At 44.9% G+C, this 26282-nt stretch overlaps 1 protein-coding gene and 1 long non-coding RNA gene across 2 annotated transcripts; both read left to right on the forward strand.

Annotated features, from left to right (window-relative positions):
• The first annotated feature begins 2610 nt into the window (after nt 1–2610).
• On the forward strand, nt 2611–4259 carry LOC135555083 (uncharacterized). The gene is made up of 2 exons (XR_010457814.1): nt 2611–2820; nt 3623–4259. It is a non-coding gene; the product is annotated as an uncharacterized LOC135555083 (long non-coding RNA).
• A 928-nt stretch (nt 4260–5187) lies between these two features.
• Nucleotides 5188–18980, forward strand: LOC135556175 (phosphoglucomutase-1-like). The gene is made up of 11 exons (XM_064989161.1): nt 5188–5510; nt 8010–8172; nt 11194–11337; nt 11603–11728; nt 13725–13915; nt 14201–14355; nt 15337–15452; nt 15669–15804; nt 16121–16304; nt 16838–16972; nt 18722–18980. Exons 1-11 carry the CDS (start codon nt 5265–5267, stop codon nt 18809–18811), a joined length of 1686 nt encoding a protein of 561 aa, XP_064845233.1. The 5' UTR covers nt 5188–5264; the 3' UTR covers nt 18812–18980.
• The last annotated feature ends 7302 nt before the right edge of the window (nt 18981–26282 follow it).

Raw genomic sequence — 26282 nt, forward strand, 5'->3', positions numbered from 1 at the left:
CCACACCTGGTGATCCTAATTGTTCTGTGGCATCATTTAAGAGCTACAGTACATAGACAGACTACGCCCTGGAGCCCCTGTATTCTACAAGAACCCAAAGCGCAGGACTAGAACTGAGCCTGACATCAAAAATAGAATGATTAGTGCTGTTAGAATGACTATTTAAACACAGTTTATGTGTTAATGCTTACATAATGCGCACTCCGGAGTTCCCTACAAGCCAATCAGAAATGAGTATGCAACAACGCATTTTATACCATGGTATTAACTAGTGTGCTCAGGACTCATATTTACTATAGTGTTATATCTCTAACAATATTGCATCATTACATATGTCTGTCAAAACTCAAAAAGAAATGTCTAATTTAAAACAATAGATTAACCAATAGACACTGTGATACACCAATTCACCACATTGCTCTAGACCCTTATTCTGTTACCAGATTCACACTACTGAGGTGCAGTGGTTTCGCATCTACCATAGTTGCTGGAACCATGTTTGAAAGGACAATGTGAAAAGAAAATAGCACAGAATGGTTCAGGTCGGCTTGTGTGAAAAGGGTATGAGGGTGGCTGTGAAAGCCCTGTGAGAGCTGGCTGGCAGTCAGACACACTCCTGTGCGTTTCCTTCAGGCCTACATTTTTGACACTACTGAACCGAGCTGTACTGCTCTGACCTGGTTATGCATCGACCATAGATCCTGTAATCATGCTGAAAAGGCATGCACAGTATGGTTCCGTTTTGAACTATTGTGTCAAAAAAATGGTATGAGTGAGAGCCCAGTGAGAGCCCTGCAGCTGCAGCCTGGCAGTCAGCTACATTCCTGTGCTCTCCACTAAGGCCTGCACTTTATTCGCCCTTGGCCTTTAGCGCCGAGAACAGTCTTGACCCCCTATTAATATCCCCCAGGCCATTATTTTGCCCTTTGACTTTTAATACTGTAACCGTAGAACTCGCTGGTAAATGTCACATGACATGTGAGCTGTATTTAGTCTGCGGAACCCCATTCCACTCTTCCTTTCGCACTACAACAAGTTTGGTAACGCTTTACTTGTTGGAGTGTTGGAGCAGTGATAGCACCAGTGTTGGAGCAGTGATAGCACCAGTGTTGGAGCAGTGATAGCACCAGTGTTGGAGCAGTGATAGCACCAGTGTTGGAGCAGTGATAGCACCAGTGTTGGAGCAGTGATAGCACCAGTGTTGGAGCAGTGATAGCACCAGTGTTGGAGCAGTCATAGCACCAGTGTTGGAGCAGTCATAGCACCAGTGTTGGAGCAGTCATAGCACCAGTGTTGGAGCAGTGATAGCACCAGTGTTGGAGCAGTGATAGCACCAGTGTTGGAGCAGTGATAGCACCAGTGTTGGAGCAGTGATAGCACCAGTGTTGGAGCAGTGATAGCACCAGTGTTGGAGCAGTCATAGCACCAGTGTTGGAGCAGTCATAGCACCAGTGTTGGAGCAGTGATAGCACCAGTGTTGGAGCAGTCATAGCACCAGTGTTGGAGCAGTGATAGCACCAGTGTTGGAGCAGTGATAGCACCAGTGTTGGAGCAGTGATAGCACCAGTGTTGGAGCAGTGATAGCACCAGTGTTGGAGCAGTGATAGCACCAGTGTTGGAGCAGGGATAGCACCAGTGTTGGAGCAGGGATAGCACCAGTGTTGGAGCAGGGATAGCACCAGTGTTGGAGCAGGGATAGCACCAGTGTTGGAGCAGGGATAGCACCAGTATTGGAGCAGGGATAGCACCAGTGATGGAGCAGTGATAGCACCAGTGTTGGAGCAGTGATAGCACCAGTGTTGGAGCAGTGATAGCACCAGTGTTGGAGCAGTGATAGCACCAGTGCTATGAACTACATATAGTTAGTAATTGAACTACATGTTGCAGTAGCTTGGTGGCAGTTGAACTAAATTAAAATATTGGTAGTGTTTTTTCAGTAGTTCATTTATTCTTTTGCCATGTAGAGGTGTAGCTAACTAGTGGAACTACACACTACTCTTTTTGCTAAAAGAAAAGACTATGTGTGAAGTAGGCAAGAATTCCCTCTCTGTTTTTCACAATCAGACCTACCTAATTCTTACTTGAAACAGTTGTTTTGTTTAATATGCTAAATTACACATTCTGTTAACATCTGACTTGCAGATCATTTTAGATCTAGATATGATAATTTATCACAAAGTAGTTGAGGTTGTGAACTACTTTTTAAAAGTAACTAGTTGAGTAGACTACTCTTAAGGGAGTTAATACCAGTTTAATAGTGGACTCCGAAATAAAGAGCCACCAAGTTTAGCAGCAACTCTTTGATCAGTTACATTTTGCTTTTCCTAATACCACGATGGAATGTCTAATTCCTTCTACATCCATGTCCGTTTAGCCATGTTTCAATGATTGATTCCATTTTGATGACGTCAGCGCTGCCCTCTTGCATGTTATTATTCTATTTATCAAATAAGAGTGCAGCCTCACGATGACAGGCAGACCCTGTTGATAAACTCTGCACTGCTTTGCGTTAGGGACGGTATTCAAACAGAGAATGATGCAATAGACAAACTAGACTGTGACCCTGCCTGGTCTCTGTCAGAATGGCAGCATACCCATGTGCCTCAGCTTTTTGGGCTTGAAGTTGTTGTAAACATTCCCTCAAGAATCTTAGTAGCTTTCTGGTTGTCTTTCTGAACCTGCTGTATGGTTGCTGTATGGTTCTTGTGCATGGTCTCTTGTTGGACTAACTGAAGCGCCTTGACTTCTTTACTCATTGCCTCATTTCCAGGTTAAAGGGATGGTTCACCACAAAATCAAACTTTGTCAGATGTTTTCAAAGTGAGTAGATGTTTTTTGTGGGTACATGTTATATGCATTAGGTGAAATCCGTAGACCTGAATCTGAAATGGATGGGAATGTTTGAGTGTCTTATTCCATGTAACGAATTAGTGACACACAGAATAAACAATATATTCTGAGAGAACACAGTCAGTTGTAAAGGTAAATAAATATAGTGCAAGGTGTAGCCAAGGTGTACATTGAACAATGAACTCTTCCACCTATGTTCTGTAGATTCAGCTGAAGGGTCCTACAAGGGAGACTGAGAGTATCAAACCTGGCTCTTTATTCATTTACAGAACTAGCTGGGTCCTGATGTTGACATGATGCCAGGGTTGGGGCACAATTACAGTGCCTTCAGAAAGTATTCACACCCCTGGACATTTTCCAAATTTCTTGTCACAGCCTGAATTTTAAGTTGATTAAATGTTGATTTGTTTTGTCACTGGCTTTCACACAATACCCCTTAATGTCAAAGTTAAATGATGTTTGTTTTTTCAAAAAAATTAATTACAATTTAAGAGCTTAAATGTCTTGAGTCAATAAGTATTCAACCCCTTTGTTATGAAGCCTGTATAAGTTCATGAGGAAAAATGTCCTTAACAAGTCACATAAGTTGCATGGTGTCAAACCCTTATCTGTTTCACCTGTCTTGTGCTTGTCTTCACCCCCCACCAAGTGTCTCCTATTTTTTCCCCCATAATTCTGTTTATTTACACCTGTATTTTTTGTTTGTCTGTTGCCAGTTCGTTTTGTTTTGTCAGGTCTTACCAGCATTTTTACCTTTTCTCCTGTTCTCAAGTTTTGTTTTCTAGTCTTCCCGGTTCTGACCTTTCTGTCTGTCCTGACCCTGAGCCCGCCTGCTGTTCTGTCCCTGATTGACTCTGCCTTGGATTACGAACCTCTGCCTGCTCTCGACCTGACCTTTGCCTGCCCCTTTGTTAGAATAATTCTCTGAATATTTATTATATCTGCCTCCTGTGTCTGCATCTAGGTCATATGCCTGAGTCGTGATAGTACGAACTGGCCATGACTGACCGAGCAGACCAGCTCTACAACACTGTCTCCTCACAAGGACCACCATTGGAAGACACAAGTAGTTACTACATAACCTTACGGAATGATTCCATACCCTGGCAGAACACCATGCCAAGTCAGTGCATTGTTGGAACATTTCCGCGGACTATTAGGCAGCCAGCCTGTCCTCCGGATTTCATCCTCAATCTAACGGCCAGTCGGACCCCAGCTCCCCGCTATCGTCTCATGCAGAGGGTATGGCTCTCCACTCGGGGTCTGCCCCTCCGGGTGGAGTCCCGTAAACTTTCCGCCTGCTTTATCGGCCCTTTCCACATCTCCCACTGCTGTTTGTCTTCTGTCGCCCCACACCCTCCATATACATCCCACTTTCCATGTGTCGAGGATTAAACCTCTGTCTCACAGCCCTTTGTCTCTTGTTTCCATCTGGGTCGTTTCCTGAGTCGTGATACATGGACTAACTATGTGTGCAATTAATAGTGTGTTGACATGATTTTTGAATGACTACCGCATCTCTGTAGCCCACCCGTGAAGTTATTAGACTTTGGATGGTGTATCAATACATCCAGTCGCTACAAAGATACAGGCCTCCTTCCTAACTCAGGTTGCCAGAGAGGATTGGTAAGGACAATGGTGACTTTAAAACATTGAGTTTAATAACTGTAATAGGAGAACTAAGGATGGATTAACAACACTAGTTGAAGAATTTTAAAAAGAATAATGTGCAAATATTGTACAATCCCATGTGTGCAAAGCTCTTAAAAACGTACCCAGAAAGACTCAGCTGTAATCGCTGCCAAAGGTGATTCTTACATGTATTGACTAAGGGGTGTGAATACGTATCTAAATAAGATATTTCTCTATTTCTTTTTCAATACATTTGCAAAAACATTCTAAAAACATGTTTTAATTTTGCATTATGGGGTATTGTATGTTTTATTGTAGGTGTGAACATTTTTTATTTCATCCATTTTGAATTAAGGCTGAAACACACATTCAAACTAATTCCATGGAGAGCCGAGTCTGAATTCATGAATTAAGATCACTAATAAGTAACGAACTCCCTTCACCTGGTTGCCTAGGTCTTAATTGAAATGAGAGAAAAAACTGCTGACCCTCGTCCCTCTGTGGAATGAGTTTGTTGTAAAACAATCAAGTGTGGGATAAGTCAAAGGGTATGAATACTTTCTGAAGGCACTATACACTGTGGCATCCAACATCTTGCATCCTGACAAAGCGAAATATGGTTTCCTTCATGCACTGACAGACCTAAATTCAAATTGGAGTACTGTCGTTTTAAATGTAAAAGTGGGCGGGATCCGAACAAAGGGGACTTGTGGCAAGCTGTGGGGTGCATTCGCCTACATTGAATAAGCGGATCACACGGGCTGTCAACTTTATTTGGGAAAATGACGAAAATCACAGTAGTCAAAACCAAGGCATATCCCGACCAGAAGCCTGGTACGAGTGGCCTGAGGAAAAGGGTGACAGTCTTTCAAACGAATAAGCATTATGCAGAGAACTTCATTCAAAGCATTATTTCTTGCATCGACCCAGCGGAGCGTCAGCCTGGATTGCTCGTAGTGGGAGGAGATGGAAGGTTTTTCATGAAAGATGCCATTCAGTTGATCATCCAGATCGCCGCTGCTAATGGGGTCAGTAATACTTCTGTCGTAGTCCAGCAGGTAGTCCCTAAAACATGACTCTTAAGTCTAGGCCTCACCCTCAGCAGCTAGCCTAGCGTCTTTGACAGCTCCCGGTGTTGACAGTGGCAGCTCCTATCGTTTATACATTGTAACGCTTCTGTGATTGTGTTGAAGTTGGCGGATACATTCATTTCAATTGCTGTCATTAGACTAAAATAACTATCGGCCTGAGCCTACATTTTCTTAAGGTATATTAATTGGGACTATATAGGCCTAGATGACAATTCTCTCTCATATCAAATCACATGCATAGGATCATTTTAAAGAAAGTATTGAATCCTCATGGACTTTGACGTTCAATGACGTGCAAGCCCCATGCATTGGAACGTGATAGGGGTCAGTGGTGTTCTTAGACGGTCTCTGGTGCTAAATGACCCCGCTGATCTTTCGATTAAGTGCACGGAGATGGCACGGAGATGGCATGTTAAATGGTAGGATACCCTTGCCCTTTCCCCAGGTGACGCAAAAAACCACTACACCATCCGGTTCCCCTTATGTAGCATATCCAATCAGTGAGCACTCTGCCTTGCCATGAATGTTTAGTATACCAACAAAGACAACGGTTCTCTGCAAGTTTGTAATAATCGGGGAAAAGTGCAACACCGAGGGGTTATTTTATTAGGAGAGACTGTTTTTGGATGTCAGTGGCACGCACAGCCGTTCGTTCTGTTCGTTCCCTTTGCGACTTTTTAGAGGAAGGCGTGGTGGTGTGCTGTCACGTAGCCCTGCGGTTTGCATTACAGCGAGCTGGGCATTTTGGGTACACAGGCACATCTTGTTTAACTAGACACACAATGACCTCCTGGCTAAACACGATTTACAGACAGACCAATGTCATGATCACGCCATATAGCGCGAGTATGATCTGTCCCATTATGATGACAAAATGAACATCATGATCATCACATCAACTCTACTCTGAATGCGACTTATTCATGGTGAATAATGTATTGCTACGTTTTTACTTGCTACCCATGTCATCTTCACTTTTAATGGAGGCCTATTACGTAAGTTAAAGGGGATGTTACCCAGATTTCTTCACAAACCGACAATAGACTGATGAGGAAAAATAATAATTTTGGGAGGGTTTATATTTGTCCTGTTACACACACACACACACACACGTATGGGAAATGTGTTTCTTGCATATCCCAACTCCCCCTGAGACACTCCCCAGGCCCAATTGGGGATAAGTGCTTTTTTTTATTTTTCTTACCTTGTCAGCTCCAGGATTCGAACCAGTGACCTTTTGGTTACTGGCCAAACGCTCCAACCTCAAGGCTATATGCTGCCCAGTAGTTATAGCAGTATTGTAAACACAATATCCTACCAACCCCTAAACATTGTTTACTTTCCATACTATCCCGTGTCGCTCAGTTGCTTGTTTAGCTCCCACATAGCAGCCTGACCTCACCACTGGCACGTTGAATCAGTATACTCCTCTCGTATTTTCATCCTGTAGGCTGAATAGGTGAATGTAATAAATAAATAAATAAATAGGATGTAAAGGAGTCTACAGTTAATTCACTAAATGTTGCTGGTCATTCAAAAGCTGGCCTCAATCTTTGGTGAGAAAGATGTCCAGTTCTGAGGTTTTAAGATGTTTTAATGGAAATATATTCACAGGGGTTTCAAAGTGTGTTTGTGTGTGTGGTTTTCTGAAAGTACAGAGTAAAGAAATGGTAATTAGTATGCAATATTGGTACAATATCAGGATATAAGTATCAAGACAATATCACAGTGGCAAAATAATAAGCAACTATTAGAATAGTAAGGCATCTTGACAATATGACAGTGATATTGCACGGTTGATTAACAAAGGCAAAACCTAATTAAAAATCTCCACAAGGGGGCAGGGCAGAGCTATACAATGAACAGGCCAAGTGGCTACACAAGCCAAAGGGCCATGATGACCACTTCAAAGGAGTAAAAGAAGCTAGCGATTCTCAGACGCCATAGTAGCATACAGAACTAATGGAGAAATGGACTAAAACACATGAACAGAAAATGATACCATAAAGGCTATGAAATGAGTAGCTCTTGTGTCTGCGGTTATAATTAAAGAAGACGGGCTACACGTTCTCTATACATGTGCCAATTATTGGGCATGAGGCCGCCATGTGCAAATCAATTAGCTAGCAATGGAAAATAACTTCACTCCGACAGCATAATTACAACAAGGAAATGTTGATACAAATTATAAGGTACTTACTGTTGCAGGTATGCACACATGTACAAAGTTATTATCAGTAATGAAACAACACAAGGCCAGGGGGAAATGCTCTGCTCCAATCAACAGGTTCTGACCAGAGAATATGCAAATGTGGCACGCGCAGAACGGCAGGGAATATTCTACACAGTATAACATATAGTAAAAAATGACATCGGAGAAAGCTGATTAGCCCATTGTTCTCCACGTCCCTCGCTTTCTCTCCTGTCACCATGTAGATCGGCCACCTGATCATCGGTCAGGATGGTATCATGTCCACCCCTGCTGTGTCCTGTGTGATCCGCAAGCTCAAAGCTGTGGGAGGAATCATCCTCACGGCCAGCCACAACCCCGGTGGCCCCAACGGAGACTTTGGCATCAAGTACAACATTGCCTCCGGAGGTGAGATGGGAGAGGGGATGGGAGAGGGGATGGGAGAGGAGAGGGGATGGGAGAGGAGAGGGGATGGGAGAGGAGAGGAGAGGAGAGAGGGGATGGGAGAGGAGAGGAGAGAGGGGATGGGAGGAGAGAGGGGATGGGAGAGGAGAGGAGAGGGGATGGGAGAGGAGAGGGGATGGGAGAGGAGAGGAGAGAGGGGAGGGGAGAGGAGAGGGGAGGAGAGAGGGGAGGGGAGGAGGAGAGAGGAGGGGGATGGGAGAGGAGAGGAGGGGGATGGGAGAGGGGATGGGAGAGGAGAGGGGATGGGAGAGGAGAAGAGGGGAGGGGATGGGAGAGGGGATGGGAGAGGGGATGGGAGAGGGGATGGGAGAGGAAGAGAGAGAGGGAGAGGGGGGGATGGGAGAGGAGAGGAGGGGAGGAGAGGGAGGGGGAATGGGAGAGGAGGGGAGGAGAGGAGATGGGATGGGAGGGGATAGGAGAGGAGAGGGGAGAGGAGAGGGGATGGGAGAGGAGAGGAGGGGGGATGGGAGAGGAGAGGGGATGGGAGAGGAGAAGGGGGAGGAGAGGGGATGGGGGAGGGGGAGGGGATGGGAGAGGACAGGAGGGGAGGAGAGGAGAGGGGGATGGGAGAGGAGGGGAGGAGAGGGGATGGGAGAGGAGAGGGAGGAGAGGGGATGGGATGGGAGAGGGGGGGGATGGGAGAGGAGAGGAGGGGGGAGAGGGGATGGGAGAGGGGAGGGGATGGGAGAGGGGAGGGGATGGGAGAGGAGAGGAGAGGGGATGGGAGAGGAGAGGGGAGGGGAGAGGAGAGGAGGGGGGATGGGAGAGGAGAGGAGAGGAGGGGGGGGATGGGAGAGGAGAGGGGAGGGGAGAGGAGAGGAGGGGGATGGGAGAGGAGAGGAGAGGAGGGGGGGATGGGAGAGTAGAGGAGGGGGATGGGAGAGGAGAGAGGGGATGGGAGAGGGGGAGGAGGATGGGAGGAGAGGGGATGGGAGAGGAGAGGGGAGGGGAGATGGGAGAGGAGAGGAGAGGAGGGGGATGGGAGAGGAGAGGAGGGGGATGGGAGGGGAGGGGATAGGAGAGGGAGAGGAGGGGGGATGGGAGAGGAGGGGGAGAGGGGATGGGAGAGGGGAGGGGATGGGAGAGGAGAGGAGGGGGGATGGGAGAGGAGAGGGGATGGGAGAGGAGAGGAGGGGAGGAGAGGAGAGGGGGATGGGAGAGGATGGGAGAGGGGAGGGGATGGGAGAGGAGAGGAGGGGGGATGGGAGAGGATGGGAGAGGGGAGGGGATGGGAGAGAGGAGATGGGAGAGGGGATGGGAGAGGGGATGGGAGGGGAGAGGAGAGGAGGGGGGATGGGAGAGGATGGGAGAGGGGAGGGGATGGGAGAGAGGAGAGGAGGGGGGATGGGAGAGGAGAGGAGGGGAGGAGAGGAGAGGGGGGGATGGGAGAGGATGGGAGAGGAGAGGGGATGGGAGAGGGGAGAGGGGAGGGGAGATGGGAGAGGAGGGGAGATGGGAGAGGAGAGGAGAGGGAGGGGGGATGGGAGAGGAGAGGAGGAGGGGGGGATGGGAGGGGAGGGGATAGGAGAGGAGAGGGGGAGAAGAGAGGGGATGGGAGAGGAGGGGGGATGGGAGAGGAGGGGGAGAGGGGATGGGAGAGGGGAGGGGATGGGAGAGGGGAGGGGAGAGGAGAGGAGGGGGATGGGAGAGGGGATGGGAGAGGAGAGGAGGGGAGGAGGAGAGGAGGGGGGATGGGAGAGGATGGGAGAGGGGATGGGAGAGGAGAGGAGGGGGGATGGGAGAGGAGGGGAGAGGGGAGGGGATGGGAGAGAGGAGATGGGAGAGGGGATGGGAGAGGGGGATGGGAGGGGAGAGGAGAGGAGGGGGGATGGGAGAGGGATGGGAGAGAGGAGGGGATGGGAGAGGAGAGGAGGGGGGATGGGAGAGGATGGGAGAGGGGAGGGGATGGGAGAGAGGGGATGGGAGAAGGGATGGGAGAGGAGATGGGATGGGAGAGGAGAAGAGAGGGGATGGGAGAAGGGAGGGGATGGGAGAGGAGAGGGAATGGGATGGGAGAGGAGAGTAGAGGGGATGGGAGAAGAGAGGGGATGGGAGAAGAGATGGGATGGGAGAGGGGGAGGGGAGAGGAGAGGGGATGGGAGAAGAGATGGGATGGGAGAGGGGGGAGGGGAGAGGAGAGGGGATGGGAGAAGAGATGGGATGGGAGAGGGGGGAGGGGAGAGGAGAGGGGATGGGAGAGGAGAGGGAATGGGAGAGGAGAGGGAATGGGATGGGAGAGGAGAGTAGAGGGGATGGGAGAGTAGAGGGGATGGGAGAAGAGAGGGGATGGGAGAAGAGATGGGATGGGAGAGGAAGGAGGGGAGAGGAGAGGGGATGGGAGAGGAGAGGAGATGGGAGAGGAAATGGGATGGGAGAGGAGAGGGAATGGGATGGGAGAGGGGATGGGAGGGGAGAGGATAGGAGAGGAGAGGGGAAGGGAGGGGATGGAGAGGGGATGAGAGAGGAGAGGAGAGGGGATGGGAGAGGGGATGGGAGAGGAGAGGAGAGAGACTGGAAAAAGACACACAGGAGGGAGAAAAGGAAAAACCCATAGAGGAGAGAGACCGGTGAGAGATAGGAACCGGGGATGAGACTGTGCTGGAGGGTAACGTTTAAAATTCACTGACCTTTGATGAAGATTTACAAGTTAGCCATTTATCAGACGCTCTTCCAGAGCGACTTACAGTTAATGCAACCATCTTAAGATGGCTGGGTGGGACAACCACATATCACAGTAAGTCATATTGTTCCTTCATAGTAGCTGTCGGCAAAGTCAGAGCTAGTAAGGTGTAGCACGTTTCAGGATAGGGTGCGCAGAGCAATGCTGATTTACTTCAATCGATACTTTTAAGACAAAGTTTAGTATACATAGTGGTGGGGTATGGCTGTTTTACTGTATTGCATAGCATTTCTCAAAACCTCTTCCTTATCCTCCTCACCTTACTGTGTGTCTCTGCCCCCCAGGTCCTGCTCCAGAGGGGATCACAGACAAAATCTTCCAGATCAGCAAGAGCCTAACAGAGTACCACATATGCCCTGACCTCAAAGTGGACATCTCCAAGATCGGCAAGCAGACTTTCAATGTGGACACGTTCAAGCCCTTGACAGGTATTGTAGGATTGGACGGGATTAGCTGGGTGTCAGATCTCAACTGACTGGGATGGGTTAGCTTGGAGACCAAATCTGTGAGAAGCTCACTGGTACAAATCCTTGGGCAAGGCACTGAAGTTCAGGTGGTATTGCAATCAGTAAAGCACTGTGATCTAAAGTATCTGCATATGCAATATAGTTTTATAATTTGTCTGTTTTATCCTGAGTCTAAAATGCTACATTAAATCTTATGAATCCTAACTCTGCTGTTTATCCTCTACAGTGGAGATTGTGGACTCTGTGGAGGCCTACGCTGAGATGCTGAGGGGAATCTTCGACTTCCATGCCTTGAAGGGGCTGGTGTCTGGAGCCAATCACATTAAAGTCCGTCTGGACGCCATGCATGGCGGTATGGATCACATACTGTAGCCTACCTCTCTGGTGCTGGCTGCTGTATGACACCTCCACCATCTCCCATGTCTTGTATTGAATTGGCTTTTATTTACATGCATATATATATATATATATATATATATATATATATATATGCATATTTATATACAGTTGATGTCAGAAGTTTACATACACCTCAGCCAAATACATTTAAACTCAGTTATTCACAATTCCTGACATTTAATCCTAGTAAAAGTTCCCTCTTTTAGGTCAGTTAGGATCATCACTTTATTTTCAGAATGTGAAATGTCAGAATAATAGTAGAGAACTATTTATTTCAGCTTTTATTTCTTTCATCACATTCCCAGTGGATCAGAAGTTTACATACTCTGAATTAGTATTTGGTAGCATTGCCTTTAAATTGCTTAACTTGGGTCAAACGTTTTGTGTAGCCTTCCACAAGCTTCCCACAATAAGTTGGGTGAATTTTGTCCCATTCCTCCTGACAGAGCTGGTGTAACTGGGTTAGGTTTGTAGGCCTCCTTGCTCGCACACACCTTTTCAGTTCTGCCCACAACTTTTCTATAGGATTGAGGTCAGGGCTTTGTGATGGCCACTCTAGCACCTTGACTTTCTTGTCCTTAAGCCATTTTGCTACAACTTTCTCTTCCTGACTGATGTCTTGAGATGTTGCTTCAATATATCAACATAATTCTCCTGCCTCATGATGCCATCTATTTTGTGAAGTGCACCAGTCCCTCCTGCAGCAAAGCACCCCCAACAACATGATACTGCCACCCTTGTGCTTCACGGTTGGGATGGTGTTCTTCGGCTTGCAAGCGTCCCCATTTTTCCTCCAAACATAACAATGGTCATTATGGCCAAAAAGTTATTTTTGTTTCACCAGACCAGAGGACTTTTCTCCAATAAGTACAATCTTTGTCCCCATGTGCAGTTGCAAACCATAGTCTGGCTTTTTTTATGGTGGTTTTGGAGCAGTGGCTTCCTCTGTGCTGAGCGGCCTTTCAGGTTATGCCAATATAGGGCTTGTTTTACTGTGGATATAGATACTTTTGTACCTGTTTCCTCCAGCATCTTCACAAGGTCCTTTGCTGTTGTTCTGGGATTTATTTGCACTTTTTTGCACCAAAGTACGTTCATCTCTAAGAGACAGAACGCGTCTCCTTCCTGAGCGCTATGACGGCTGCGTGGTCCCATGATGTTTATACTTGCGTACTATTGTTTGTACAGATGAACGTGGTACCTTCAGGCATTTGGAAATTGCTCCCAAGGATGAACCAGACTTGTGGAGGTCTACAATTTTTTTTCTGAGATCTTGGCTGATTTCTTTTGATTTTTCTTTGATATCAAGCAAAGAGGCACTGATTTTGAAGGTAGGCCTTGAAATGCATCCACAGGTACACCTCCAATTGACTCAAATGATGTCAATAAGCCTGTCATGATGTCAGAAGCTTGTCAAGCCATGACATCATTTTCTGGAATTTTCCAAGCTGTTTAAAGGCACAGTCAACTTATTGTATGTAAACTTCTGACCCACTGGAATTGTGGTACAGTGAATTATAAGTGAAATAATCTGTCTGTAAACAATTGTTGGAAAAATTACTTGTCATGCACAAAGTAGATGACCTAACCGACTTGCCAAAACTATAGTTTGTTAACAAGAAATTTGTAGAGGTTGAAAAATTAGTTTTAATGACTCCAGCCTAAGTCTATGTAAACTTCCGACTTTAACTGTGTGTGTGTGTGTGTGTGTGTGTGTATATATATTTTTTAAATTATGTCTAAGCAAGGTAGATCTAGATTCCTGCTCTCAGTTCTGTTTGTATGCCCAGGACAAACACCGGTTTGTGTCTTTAGGACTGTGACATGTTGTCCAAATGAGTCTGATCTCTTAAATGCTGTTTTTTGTTCAGTTAGATTCCCAGCACACACACACACTGCACATCCACACTCCTATACATAATAACCTTTACCCTCTCGCCCCCCTCCAGTGGTTGGACCCTATGTGAAGAAGATCGTTTGTGAGGAGTTGGGCGCTGCCGCCGATGGTGCTTTCAACTGTGTCCCCAAGGAGGACTTTGGTGGTCACCACCCTGACCCCAATCTGACCTACGCTTCTGACCTGGTCAACGCCATGAAGGGAGGAGAGTACGACCTCGGAGCCGCCTTCGACGGGGACGGTGTAAGTAGACAGTCGGGGGCTGTAAGAAGCCTGGAATTGAAGCTATTCCTTGTCCCCGAGTGTCAGTAGAACCAGTCCTTGAGTCGGCCCACAATCCATCCAAACCTCTGTTTTACCTCGTCTCTGCTGCAGTCTGTTCAGATGCTGATCCTCTCCTTCTTTTTCCTTTCCTTCCCTACCCTCTCCTTTCCTTCCCTACCCTCTCCTTTCCTTCCCTACCCTCTCCTTTCCTTCCCTACCCTCTCCTTTCCTTTCCTTCCCTACCCTCTCCTTTCTGCTCCACAGGATCGTAACATGGTCCTGGGAAAGCATGGCTTCTTCGTCAACCCATCGGACTCTGTGGCCGTCATCGCAGCCAACATCACCTGCATCCCCTACTTCCAGAAGACTGGGGTCAAAGGTCTGGCCCGCAGCATGCCCACAAGCGGAGCTCTGGACAAGTGAGCCTAACGTCCACACACAGTCCGTTCATAGCTTCTTCTTGGTTGTGCATTAAATAGTTATTTATTCGTGTATCAAATGTTATTGGTCACATACACATGGTTAGCAGATGTTAATGCGGTTGTAGCGAAATGCTTGTACTTCTAGTTCCGACAGTGCGGTGATATCTAACAAGTTATCTAACAATTTCCCAACAACTACCTAATACACGCCAATCTAAAGGGGTGAATGAGAATATGTACATATAAATGTATGGATGAGCGATGGCCGAGCGGCATAGGCGAGGTGCAATAGATGGTATAAAATAGAGTGTGTATACATATATGAGTAATGTAAGATATGTAACCATTATTAAAGTGGCATTATTTAGAGTGGCATTGTATAAAGTGACTAGTGATGAATTTATGAAAGTGACCAGTGATTGGGTCTCAATGTAGGCAGCAGCCTCTCTGAGTTAGTGATTGCTGTTTAGCAGTCTGATGGCCTTGAGATAGAAGCTTTTTCAGTCTCTCGGTCCCAGCTTTGATGCACCTGTGCTGACCTCACCTTCTGGATGGAAGCGGGGTGAACAGGCAATGGCTTGGGTGGTTGTTGTCCTTGATGATATTTTTGGCCTTCCTGTGACATCAGTAGCTGTAGGTTTCATGGAGGTAGTTTATCCCCGGGACAGTGCACATTAATCAGCATTTAAAAATAAAAAATATATATTTAACTATGCTAGTTAAGAACAAATTCTTATTTACAATGACAACCTACCGGGGATGACGACCTACCGGGGAACGGTGGGTTTACTGCCTTATTCAGGGGCAGATCGACAGATTTTTACGTTGTCAACTCAGGATTCGATCCAGCAACCTTTCAGTTACCGGCCCAATGATCTAACCACGAGGCTGTCTGCCGCTCCTAGTTTCCTCATCCGTGTTTAAGTGCAGGAGTTAGGATATGAAAATGAGCTCTTTTGCTCTCTCTCTGTCCCTCAGTGTGGCTAAAGCCCTGAAGATGAATCTGTATGAGACTCCTACTGGCTGGAAGTTCTTCGGCAACCTTATGGACGCTGGCAAGCTGTCTCTGTGCGGAGAGGAGAGCTTCGGCACTGGTGAGTGAGGGATCCACATTTTCAAGTAATATAACAGCCTGTTTACTATGGCCCGTCAGCGCAAACATTTAGATAAATCAGATTGGTGGTATTACTTCGTTCCAGTCAGTTGGGCTATGCATTCTGGTGAGAGGTGCTAGCACATGTCTTAACCACCACCCTTCTTCCCCCTCCTCTCTTCGTTGTTTACCCCCCCCCCCCCCCCAACCCCCCCAGGCTCTGATCACATCCGTGAGAAGGACGGCTTGTGGGCGGTGCTGGCCTGGATGTCCATCCTAGCCCACAGGAAGCAGAGTGTGGAGGAGATCATGAAAGACCACTGGAACAAATTTGGCAGGAACTTCTTCACCAGGTAAGTCTGGGACTCTGCTACTCTGTTACCCTCCAGTGGTGAACTAGAGAACTACAGTATCTGGATCGGGGGCCACATTCTTTAGGCTGTTGTTTCTCATAGAGTATTGAAGTACTTATAGAACCATTTGTTAGTCTTTCTTTTATATCAAGTTCTTCGATGACGGCCTCCATAAATGTACACATTCGTTAAGGTGGTCCATTTGACTATTTTTTTAACGCCACTCATCTCGTGGAGTATGCACACATTGACAGTTGAGAGCTCTTATTTAGTCTTCCTATTAAGACCATTCCCCAACCCATCCAAACTACACCAGGTATGACTATGAAGAGGTGGACTCGGACAAAGCCAACACCATGATCAAGGAGCTGGAGGCTACCATGTTTGACAAGTCCTTTGTGGGCCAGAAGTTCTCGTCAGGAGATAAAAGTTATGAGGTGGCAGTCTCTGACAACTTTGCCTACACCGACCCTGTGGACGGCAGCGTCTCCAAGAACCAGGTAAGCAGCAGGACCCGGGGGGGGGGGGGCATCTAGGCAGAGCCATTGCAATGTGGGTGATCTATTTAGTCGGTATAGTTTGATGATAATGAGTGATGGTATTTTATAACAATTCTGTTAAGCGAAAGATGACCATCACATTTGATGCTTGATCCTGCCTATGTAGGGACTTTTAATTTTTTTTTAAATTTTACCTTTATTTTACTAGGCAAGTCAGTTAAGAACAAATTCTTATTTTCAATGAAGGCCTCGGAACAGTTGGTTAACTGCCTGTTCAGGGTCAGAACGACAGATTTGTACCTTGTCAGCTCAGGGATTTGAACTTGCAACCTTTCGATTACTAGTCCAACGCTCTAACCACTAGGCTACCCTGCTACTGATACTTGACGTATCACCAGAGGCACTTGCATATTGTACCTTGAAAAATGGCATTGTTGTTCGTTTTTGTTCCGTATTTCCAGTAAATTAACTTCTATAAGTGATTTCACCATAGTCATCATATAGTCCGGTTTCACTCTCTCTCTTTCTCTCAGGGTCTGAGGATCGTCTTCTCCGACGGCTCCAGGATCATCTTCCGTCTCAGTGGGACAGGCAGCGCCGGGGCAACCGTCAGGCTCTACATAGACAGCTATGAGAAAGACCCTGCCAAGATCTACGGCGACGCACAGGTGAGACCTGAGGGCCGAGGAGCAGCTGGGGTCTTCTGATTTGGATGATGGAATGTGACGGGGCATGGTGGGGGAGCCCTTACACTTGTCATGATGGCTCTATGGGAGATGAAGTATTTACACACACACTTCCAAGGTTTGTTACGTTGTCAGAGGGAATAGCCCTCAAAAGGCTTCCCCTCAGCCCAGAGGGGGAGGCCTGGAATCTGGACCTAGCAGACAGCTTGTTTAGAATTTTATTTCACCAGATTAGTAGTGTTGCAGTTTTGAAATCAATATTTTTCATAAGTAAACTGGATCAAGACAGCAGCATGAACACATCAGTTTCAGACAAACAGGCAGATCAAAGATGCATCAAACCAGATGAAGTTGCAGCATGTCAGTAAAGAACATGTGCACAACACGAGTCCGGAAAGAAACAAGTGCGATATGTCACGTTACAGAATCAAAAATAGTTCAAACAATATGCATAAAGGCATCGCTAGACAGTTACTTCGGGGGACAACTAGGAACAAATGCATGTCTCAACAACCTGTTAATCTGTTTTGTCCTTTTAAACTCTTCTAGGGACACCAGGTCCTGTAGTTTTAGGTTGGCTTGGAGGGAAGAGAGGATGGATAAAAATGGGCTTTTTAAATAATAATGTACTGGTGCTTGAGTCTGCGTGTTGCTATGTCCAGCCGACAGCACTGTGGAGATCACAATGAGGAGTTGGGCATCTGGTTAGAGACTAAATGAAGAGCTGTCTGATATACAGAGTCAAGAACCTTTAGTGAAGGACGATTGAGGAATGCACATAAATAGTGTCACCATAGTCCAACACAGAGAGCAAAGTACAACGAATTAACTCCGGTGGTAAAGGGAACGGAAACGAGCTTTGTGCCGCTAATAAAGTTCTATACACAGTTTGAGTTTCCCAACAAGGTTTTCTACAAGGGTGGTGGAAGCTCAACCCAAACTCCCAGATATTTGTAGGCTTTAACTTGCTCTATGGACTGCCCTGCCAAGGTAGTCATGACCATGGTTTTCAAAGTGTTTAGCATTGGAAAATAGCACGAATTCAGAACAAGCTTCAAATCAAATCGTATAGATTCGGTTGAATGATGTTTAAAAAGCTGTTTTTGAGCTTTTTCAAAAGCCAGTCAAACTGCTGCCACTTGACAAGAGAACAGTGTCATCTGCGTAAAAATGTACATCAGCTGTCTCAATCTGTCTCCCAATGCTGTTGATTATAGACCATAAACTCAAATTGATCCTTGAGGCACACCTGAGTGCATCTCTGATGTCCGACTTAACCATTCGCCTTGACACGTTGGGTCGTCAGGACCAACAACCGTGCCTTCCAGAATTCCTAGTTGACTTGAGAGGGAATGTTTGACTAAGAGTTTAGTCATGGTTGATATCAGGGCCAGGAAGAAGTGGGGGGGAACCGTGGGGAAAAGAAAATGGAAAAAAAGTACAGATTTGACACTTCATCAAGTGTTCTCGGCAGGAGGGAGAATGATAAAATGAATGATAGCGTAAGAAAGGCAGACTGGCAGAAGGGGGAAGAAACTCCCTGAAAATAGTTTTGGATAAAGAGACCCTCTGAAACGGATTAATTTCGTCTCCTTCACCTTGCTCACAAGTGAACGCATTATTGCAAGATGCTTGGCCTACTCGAGGGCCAGGTGGAGTTCTTTGTTAAGACTGTAACGGGGAAGGGGTTATGGTAAGGGGCTGTAGTCTAAGGTTGACTGTCTTCCTCAGGTCATGCTGAAACCTCTGGTGGAGATTGCACTGAAGATCTCTGGGCTCCACGAGAAGACCGGCCGCACGGGCCCCACTGTGATCACATAGACTGACATGCTCTGCCACACCCTTCAAGGTACCTCAGTCCTTTCAACCGTTCAACTTGTGCCTACCCTCTTCCAGAAGAACAATCTCACCTCTATCCTAATGTCCAAACAAAGCCTTCAAAGCCAACACTTTCATTCACCATGAAATAAAAAGTCATTACAAAAAACAATTGTTGCACTCATGTGTATTCATTTTGGAGATATCAATATATTTTTCATTACAAACTGAGTGGTTAGAGCCCTGAATGCTGATTGGCTGACAGCCGTGGTATATCAGACCATATACCTTGAGTATGACAACATGCATTTTTACTGCTCTAATTATTTTGATAACCAGTTTATAATAGCAATAAGGCACCGTGGTATATTGGCCATATACCACACCCCCCTCGTGCATTATGGCTTAAATATACAGTGCATTTAGAAAGCATTCACAACCCTTGACTTTTTACACATTTTCTTGTTTACAGCCGAATTTAAAATGGATTCAAATGTTTCTTTGTCACTGGCCTACACACAATAGCTTAATGTCAAATGGGAATTGTGTTTTATTTTTCATAAATTCTTTACTAATGTTAATTTTTCTTACACTTTGACCTTAGAATTGTGTGGATCGTTGACAAAAAAATGTGTTTAAATAAATTTAAATCCCACTAATACAACAAATTGTGGAAAAAGTCAAAGTGAATACTTTCTGAATGTTGAAAAATACATTTATATTATATATAAATTATATATATATATTATATATTTATATTGCATTTCTTATTGAACATGCAAAGGCAGTATGAGCAGTATGTTTTGTTGTCCGTAGCGACACGCACAAACACGCACCCTACTACCACCACGCTCGGATTCGGTGAGAGATATCGATCACTCCCAGAAAGCCTGATTTTAGCCAATCATCTGGGAGATCAGTGCTGGGATGTCGTGGTGAGATCACAGCCAACCAGCCTTGGGACCTGCATAGTCATCAAGACGCCCCCTCTCTATTTTCTCTCTTTTCTCACTGTCATGGTCCAAATTATATTGATTCAATTGTTGTAAAGAATGAGAGAGGTCTGTCCGTGATAAAGAGCTGCTCTGCTTTTTTTCTCTTTTGTTTTGACACCACACTCCACAAAGCAAGTCCTGCAGCCTCCATTTTGATCCTATCTTGATTATTGTCCAGCCATATGGTTAAATGCTGCAAAGAATGCCCTAGTTAAGCTGCAGCTGGCCCAGGACAGAGCGGCTAATATCAATGCTATGCATGCCAGACTCTTGGCTAAAAGTTGAGGAAAGACTGACTGCATTGCTTCGTGTTTTTATATTCATGTGTTGGAAATTCCGGATTGTTTGCATAGTCAACTTACACAGAACTGGCACACACACTTACCCCACCAAACATGCCACCAGGGGTCTTTTCACAGTCCCCAGGTCCAGAACAAATTCAATGAAATGTATATGTTATTCAGAGCCATACCTGCATGGAACTCCCTTCCATCTCATACAGCGCAAGTGAACAGCAAACCTGGTTTAAAAATACAAATAAAGCAGCACCTCGCGGCACAACGTCTCTCCCATGTGACCTTTTTGTGTGTGTACTGACATGTATGTGTAATTGATAGATGAACAAACACACTACATGTTAATGTTTGTAAAATCTTTGTCTGTATTTTTCGTTATGTGTCGGACCCCAGTAAGACTAGCTGTCGCTAATGAGGATCCTAATAAAAATAAAAACCTCTCACTCTTATATTTATATATATATATATATATATTCGTGCCCACGTCCCACCACAAATACCAGGCCAGGGTTGTCTGTCTATTTGAACTGATGAGAATTAGCTCTGGTAGACCCAGACCATAATCCCCCTTAGCAGACAGTCTGTGAGAGAGAGCTCTGAGGTAGACAGAACTAGCCACTAGCCAGCCCTAAACGGGGCCTGGGGAGATGAGTGGGTGGGGTGATAATGTTAATGATGACGGCCTCTAAGAGGAGACAATGTTCTGGATATTAACATTGTGAGTTATTCTCTAACAAACAAGCCAAGAAGTTTAGGATGGATCAGGACTGGTTCTATCCAGAGTCAATATAGGAGAAATGGGAGAGTTTCCAAAAGGTAATGTCTCCGAAGACATTCCTGGGTTATGTCCCAAATGGCATCCCATTCCTTATGTAGTGTACTACTTTTGACCAGAGCCCTATGGGCTCATAGGGTGCCATTTGGGACACAGTCCTTGTCCTGAAGCCAGCCTGGAGGGTAATTAGACCCAATGAATCTACTCTTCCTGTTCTCTGCCGGGAAATGTACTCACCATTATCTTGAGTAATATGTGTGTGCGTGTGAGAGACCCTAAGATGATCTTCTAGCCAAATGGTAGAGAGTTGATTATAACAGACTTCTAGAGTCCAGGGGATAAAGCGCAACAAAAATCCCATGACTGAAACTTACGTTGATCTCAGGTCGATTGACTGGGGCCAAGTTAACCTCCTCTTTCATGTAAGAAAGTCATGACCATCATGCTTTTAGGGAAGGATAATAATTTTATACAGAATTGTTATGTAGAAGGACTGAGGAGCTCAATTCTGGGGACTTTTTTAACAGACAACCTACCCTCCAGAAATGGGCCCAATAACATATTGGTAAAAATGGTTGACATTTAGAGTATCTGTCCATAGGACCACTTTAAGCCGTACACTCCGCAGAGCTGGGCTTTACGGAAGAGTGGCCAGAAAAAAGCCATTGGTTACAGTAAAAAAATAAGCAAACACGTTTGGTGTTCACCAAAAGGCATGTTGGAGACTCCCCAAGCGTATGGAAGGAGGTACTCACTATGTCTGGTGCAAACCCAACACCTCTCATCACCCCGCGAATACCATCCCCACAGTGAAGCATGGTGGTGGCAGCATCATCTGGGGTTGTTTTTCATCGGCAGGGACTGGGAAACTGGTCAGATTTGCCGGAATGATGGATGGTGCTAAATACAGGGAAACACTTGAGGGAAACCTGTTTCAATTTTTATTATTTTTATTATAAATAATTACTTTTCACTCAAATTTAGATGTGTGTAGTTTCTATAACAAAGTACTGTATGTCATTGCCCTTTTAAGAAGACATTGCCCCTTTAAGAGCGCTGTTACAACTCCGGTTGTAAAACAATGCTGCTGATGTACAACCACATTTCGAAGTTGCACCTAGTGTTTTCTACTATTCTAACTCGCAACTGTAAGTTGAGTTCCCAAGAAAGGGCAATACTACTAATTGACCATCGCTGACTTATCCAGCTATGGAAAAACTGTAAGTGGATATACTGTACGCTGATTGAAAGTTATATCTACAGTGCGGCAAAAAAAGTATTTAGTCAAACAGGTGCCATTAATACAGGTAACGAGTGGAGGACAGAGGAGCCTCTTAAAGAAGAAGTTACAGGTCTGTTAGAGCCAGAAATCTTGCTTGTTTGTAGGTGACCAAATACTTACTAATTTGCAAATAAATTCATTAAAAATCCTACAATGTGATTTTCTGTATTTCATTTCTGCATTCTGTCTGTCATAGTTAAAGTGTACATATGATGAAAATTACAGGCCTCTCATCTTTTTAAGTGGGAGAACTTGCACAATTGGTGGCTGACTAAATACTTTTTTGCCCCACTGTATATCAACAATGTTTTAAACACACTGGCTTTTTAGGGAAGTACCTGTTAATGTCATCAGACAGCCATTTAAATGTTTCAACAGTTTCACAGTAGAAATGAGCTTGAAATGATGTGAACAGATTTGAGTCAGATGTTATAAGATTATAAAATGTGAGATTATGTTTTTAGTTTCATGTTCTAATTACACATTATTATATCATAAATAAATTAAATACAATTTTTTTAACAGTGGCTAAGAAGGCTACTGTGGCTATTTGAGGATAATGTAAGCCTGCCAGAGTGGCCTACCATTAAAAAAACAATAGAGAAAACGCACCCATAAAATGTTACTTTGGAAATAGCTGTTCTATCATTCAGTCTACAGTAGCAGCCAATGTGTGGTGTTCAATGTAGGCCTACATTCCATGAGACTTTTGAAGAAGAAAAAAACATGCAGAGCTTGACAATAACCTGTTCATCCACTTGTCCTTCAGACAAGGAGGTGACTGAAAATGATGTGTTGTTCGATGCAAGAAACCACTTTACAAAATAAAATGCATTATTATTATTCCCATACCAGAGAATCAGACAAATTATCCTACCCTCTGCCTATTGGCTACTTAGCTCATTCAAGCCCGTCTCAAAATACAACACTGCGCCACAAAACACCAGTCTCAAAGTTAGTTACAAAGAAAAAGCCATATCTCAGACTGGCCAATAAAATAAAAGATTAAGATGGGGAAAAGAACACAGACGCTGGACAGAGGAACTCTGCCGAGAAGGCCAGCCTCCCGGAGTCGCCGATTCACTGTTGACGTTGAGACTGGTGTTTTGCAGGTACTATTTAATGAAGCTGCCAGTTGCAGACTTCTGTTTCTCAAACTAAACACTCTAATGTGCGACAGGGTCTCCCACTCCTCTTTATATTCTGGTTCGAGCCAATTTGCGCTGTTTCTTGGCAATTTCTCACATGGAATAGCCATCATTTTTCAGAACAAGAATAGACTGACGAGTTTCAGGAGAAAGTTCTTTGTTTCTGGACATTTTAAGCCTGTAATCGAACCCACAAATGCTGATGCTCCAGATACTCAACTAGTCTAAAGAAGGCCAGTTTTATTGCTTCTTTAATCAGAACAACAGTTTTCAGCTGTGCTAACATAATTGCAAAAGGGTTTTCTAATGATCAATTAGCCTTTTAAAATTATAAACTTGGATTAGCTAACACAACGTGCCATTGGAACACAGGAGTGATGGTTGCTGATAATGGGCTCTGTACGCCTGTGTAGATATTCCATGAAAAAAATCTGCCATTTCCAGCTACAATAGTCATTTACAACATTAACAATGTCTACGCTTTATTTCTGATCAATTTAATATTAATTTAATGGACAAAAAATTTGCTTTTTTTTTTTTTTTAAAGGACATTTCTAAGTGACCCCAAACATTTGAACGGCAGTGTATGTTTTCTCCGCTTCAGGCCTTATTTAAGGCCTTTTAGAATTACGGCTTTGTCAGCTGATGGTCTTGTTCTTTGTCGTAAGGGACGAGTTCCCCCTACAGAGTATTCTAGGGGCAACTGTAAAAACACAGATGCCCCACCAACCACAGAGAAAGTCATTGAGCCATCTAATAGCTCCAGACCAAAAGCGTCTTAATGCAAGCCTTATTGTGATTACCTGACGTAATGACAGCCAATCAAAATCCAACCTGGGAACCATTACCGGCCGAACAGGGAAAGACATTATGCGTCTCACCATGTCGGAATCACAGCCCTGGCCCCAACAATGTAGGTTCAGGAACAAACGGTCCGCCCTATTATTAATTCCCCCCATGGACCCTAAAGAGGAACCATTTAGGTTTGTTACACATCCCGCTGTCACAGTCTGTAACTTTGATGGGGTGGTGGCTCAGTTTAGGGTTAACCCCCTCGATGGTATAGAGATGCTCCACAAATAAGGGGCCCGGGGGTTATTGTATTTGAGTTGTTGTCAACGTGAATGACATTGATATAGACGTACATGACAGGACAGGCTTTGGTGGAATCAAATCTGTGCTCCGCAAAGTACTTTTATTTTCCCTTCCCACATGTCCAGAGAGAGAGAGACAGGTTCCTCTGCTTACGGTCACCTGATTTCCCAGCTGGAGGTGTTTGGAGGTGACAGAAGCATGTCTGTTCTACGAAATATATTCCCAAATGTTTTTATTTTCTCTGCGTGCACTGATCTGACGTTAATGAGTGTTGATGACACTCGGATGTTCCGGTGAAGGGAATGAAATAGTCTGTAATGAGCACCACAGCAGCGGCGCTCAACTCAAACGGTGGTGTGTAGCCCAGCCCTTCTGTAGCTGATGGCACAGTCATTCAAAGCCTGTACTTCATCACTCAGGATGTAACTTTACAGGGCTACTATTTGTGCCTTGTCATGTTGTCACTAAAACAAAAACATGAATTCTGACAAGCACTCAATGCACAACAATTCTTAATGCAATTGCAGGAAAACAGTTTTGAAAGCAGTTTTGGGCTTTGTTAAATAGAAAGAGTGGGATCCCAGATTTGCATTGCTACCAATGCACAGTAGCTCCCGGCAGTCCCCTGCCTGGCATAATAAATATTAGCCCACAGAGAGAAGCACAAGATTGAACGTCACTCAACATTCTAGAGCAGTGGTTTCCAACTGATCGATCTCCAGGGCATTTCTGTGAAAACTCCAACAAAGCATTGTGTTCCTATTTTGTTGTTGTTGTTGTCTCTTGCTGTTGGTGGTAGGTACACCCGATTCAGCTGTCCTGCATGCCGGGTAGGAAACTGTTGCCATTTGAACCATTTCAAGTGTCTGAAGGTACAACTCTGCCTTTCCGGCTAGCCAGGAGAGCAAATCAAGTGCACTGCTGGCCAATCGGATGGCTCAGATTACCGTGTCTGCAGTAATGTTGCAGCCATAAAATAAAGATACACCAAAGTTCATTCTGTGAGATTTGCACTTGCTTTGAGATCAAGTGAGCTCCCGAGTGGCGCAGTGGCCTAGGCACTGCATCTCAGTGCAAGAGGTGTCACTACAGTCCCTGGTTCGATTCCAGGCTGTATCACATCCGGCCGCGTTTGGGAGTCCTATAGTGCGGCGCACAATTGGCCCAGTGTCGTCTGGTTTTGGCCGGGGTAGGCCGTCATTGTGAATAAGAATTTGTTCTTAACTGATTTGCCTAGTTTAAATAAAGGTTCAATTTAAAAAAAACAATGGCTGTATGTAGCCACGTGTGTACATTTTGTTCATATCCTTTGCAAGGGTAGCATAATTTGTCTGATTCTCTGTAATAATGGTATGGGAATAATAATGCATTTTATAATAATAATGCAGTTTCTTGCATCAAACAACACAACAACATTTTCAGTCACCTCTTTGTCTGAAGGAAAGTGGATAAACAGGTTAATGTCAAGACCTGCATTTTTTCTAAATTCTCATGGAAATTAGGCCTACATTGAACACAGCACATTGGCTGCTACTGTTGGCTGAATGATAGAACAGCTATTTCCATGTTAAAATGCTATGGGGTGCATTTTCTCCATTGTTTTGGATGGGAGGCCATTTGGATAGGCCTCCATTATGATCAAATAGCTACAGTAGCTTACTTGGCCACTTTTAAAACTGTAACTTAAAGCGGGTACAGCCTCTGTTTTCATAGTAAACGCACGCTAGAAGTTGGACATAATTTTCACAACTGTGCAAGTTTGCGCTCAGCAGACCAAATCAAATCAAATGTATTTATATAGCCTGTTTTATCGTAGTCCTTTTATGATATAATAATGTGTAATTAGAAAATTAAACTAAAAACATAATCTCACATCTGACTCA

This window comes from Oncorhynchus masou, chromosome 15 (assembly GCF_036934945.1).
Source record: "Oncorhynchus masou masou isolate Uvic2021 chromosome 15, UVic_Omas_1.1, whole genome shotgun sequence".
NCBI classification, from domain to species: Eukaryota; Metazoa; Chordata; class Actinopteri; order Salmoniformes; family Salmonidae; genus Oncorhynchus; species Oncorhynchus masou.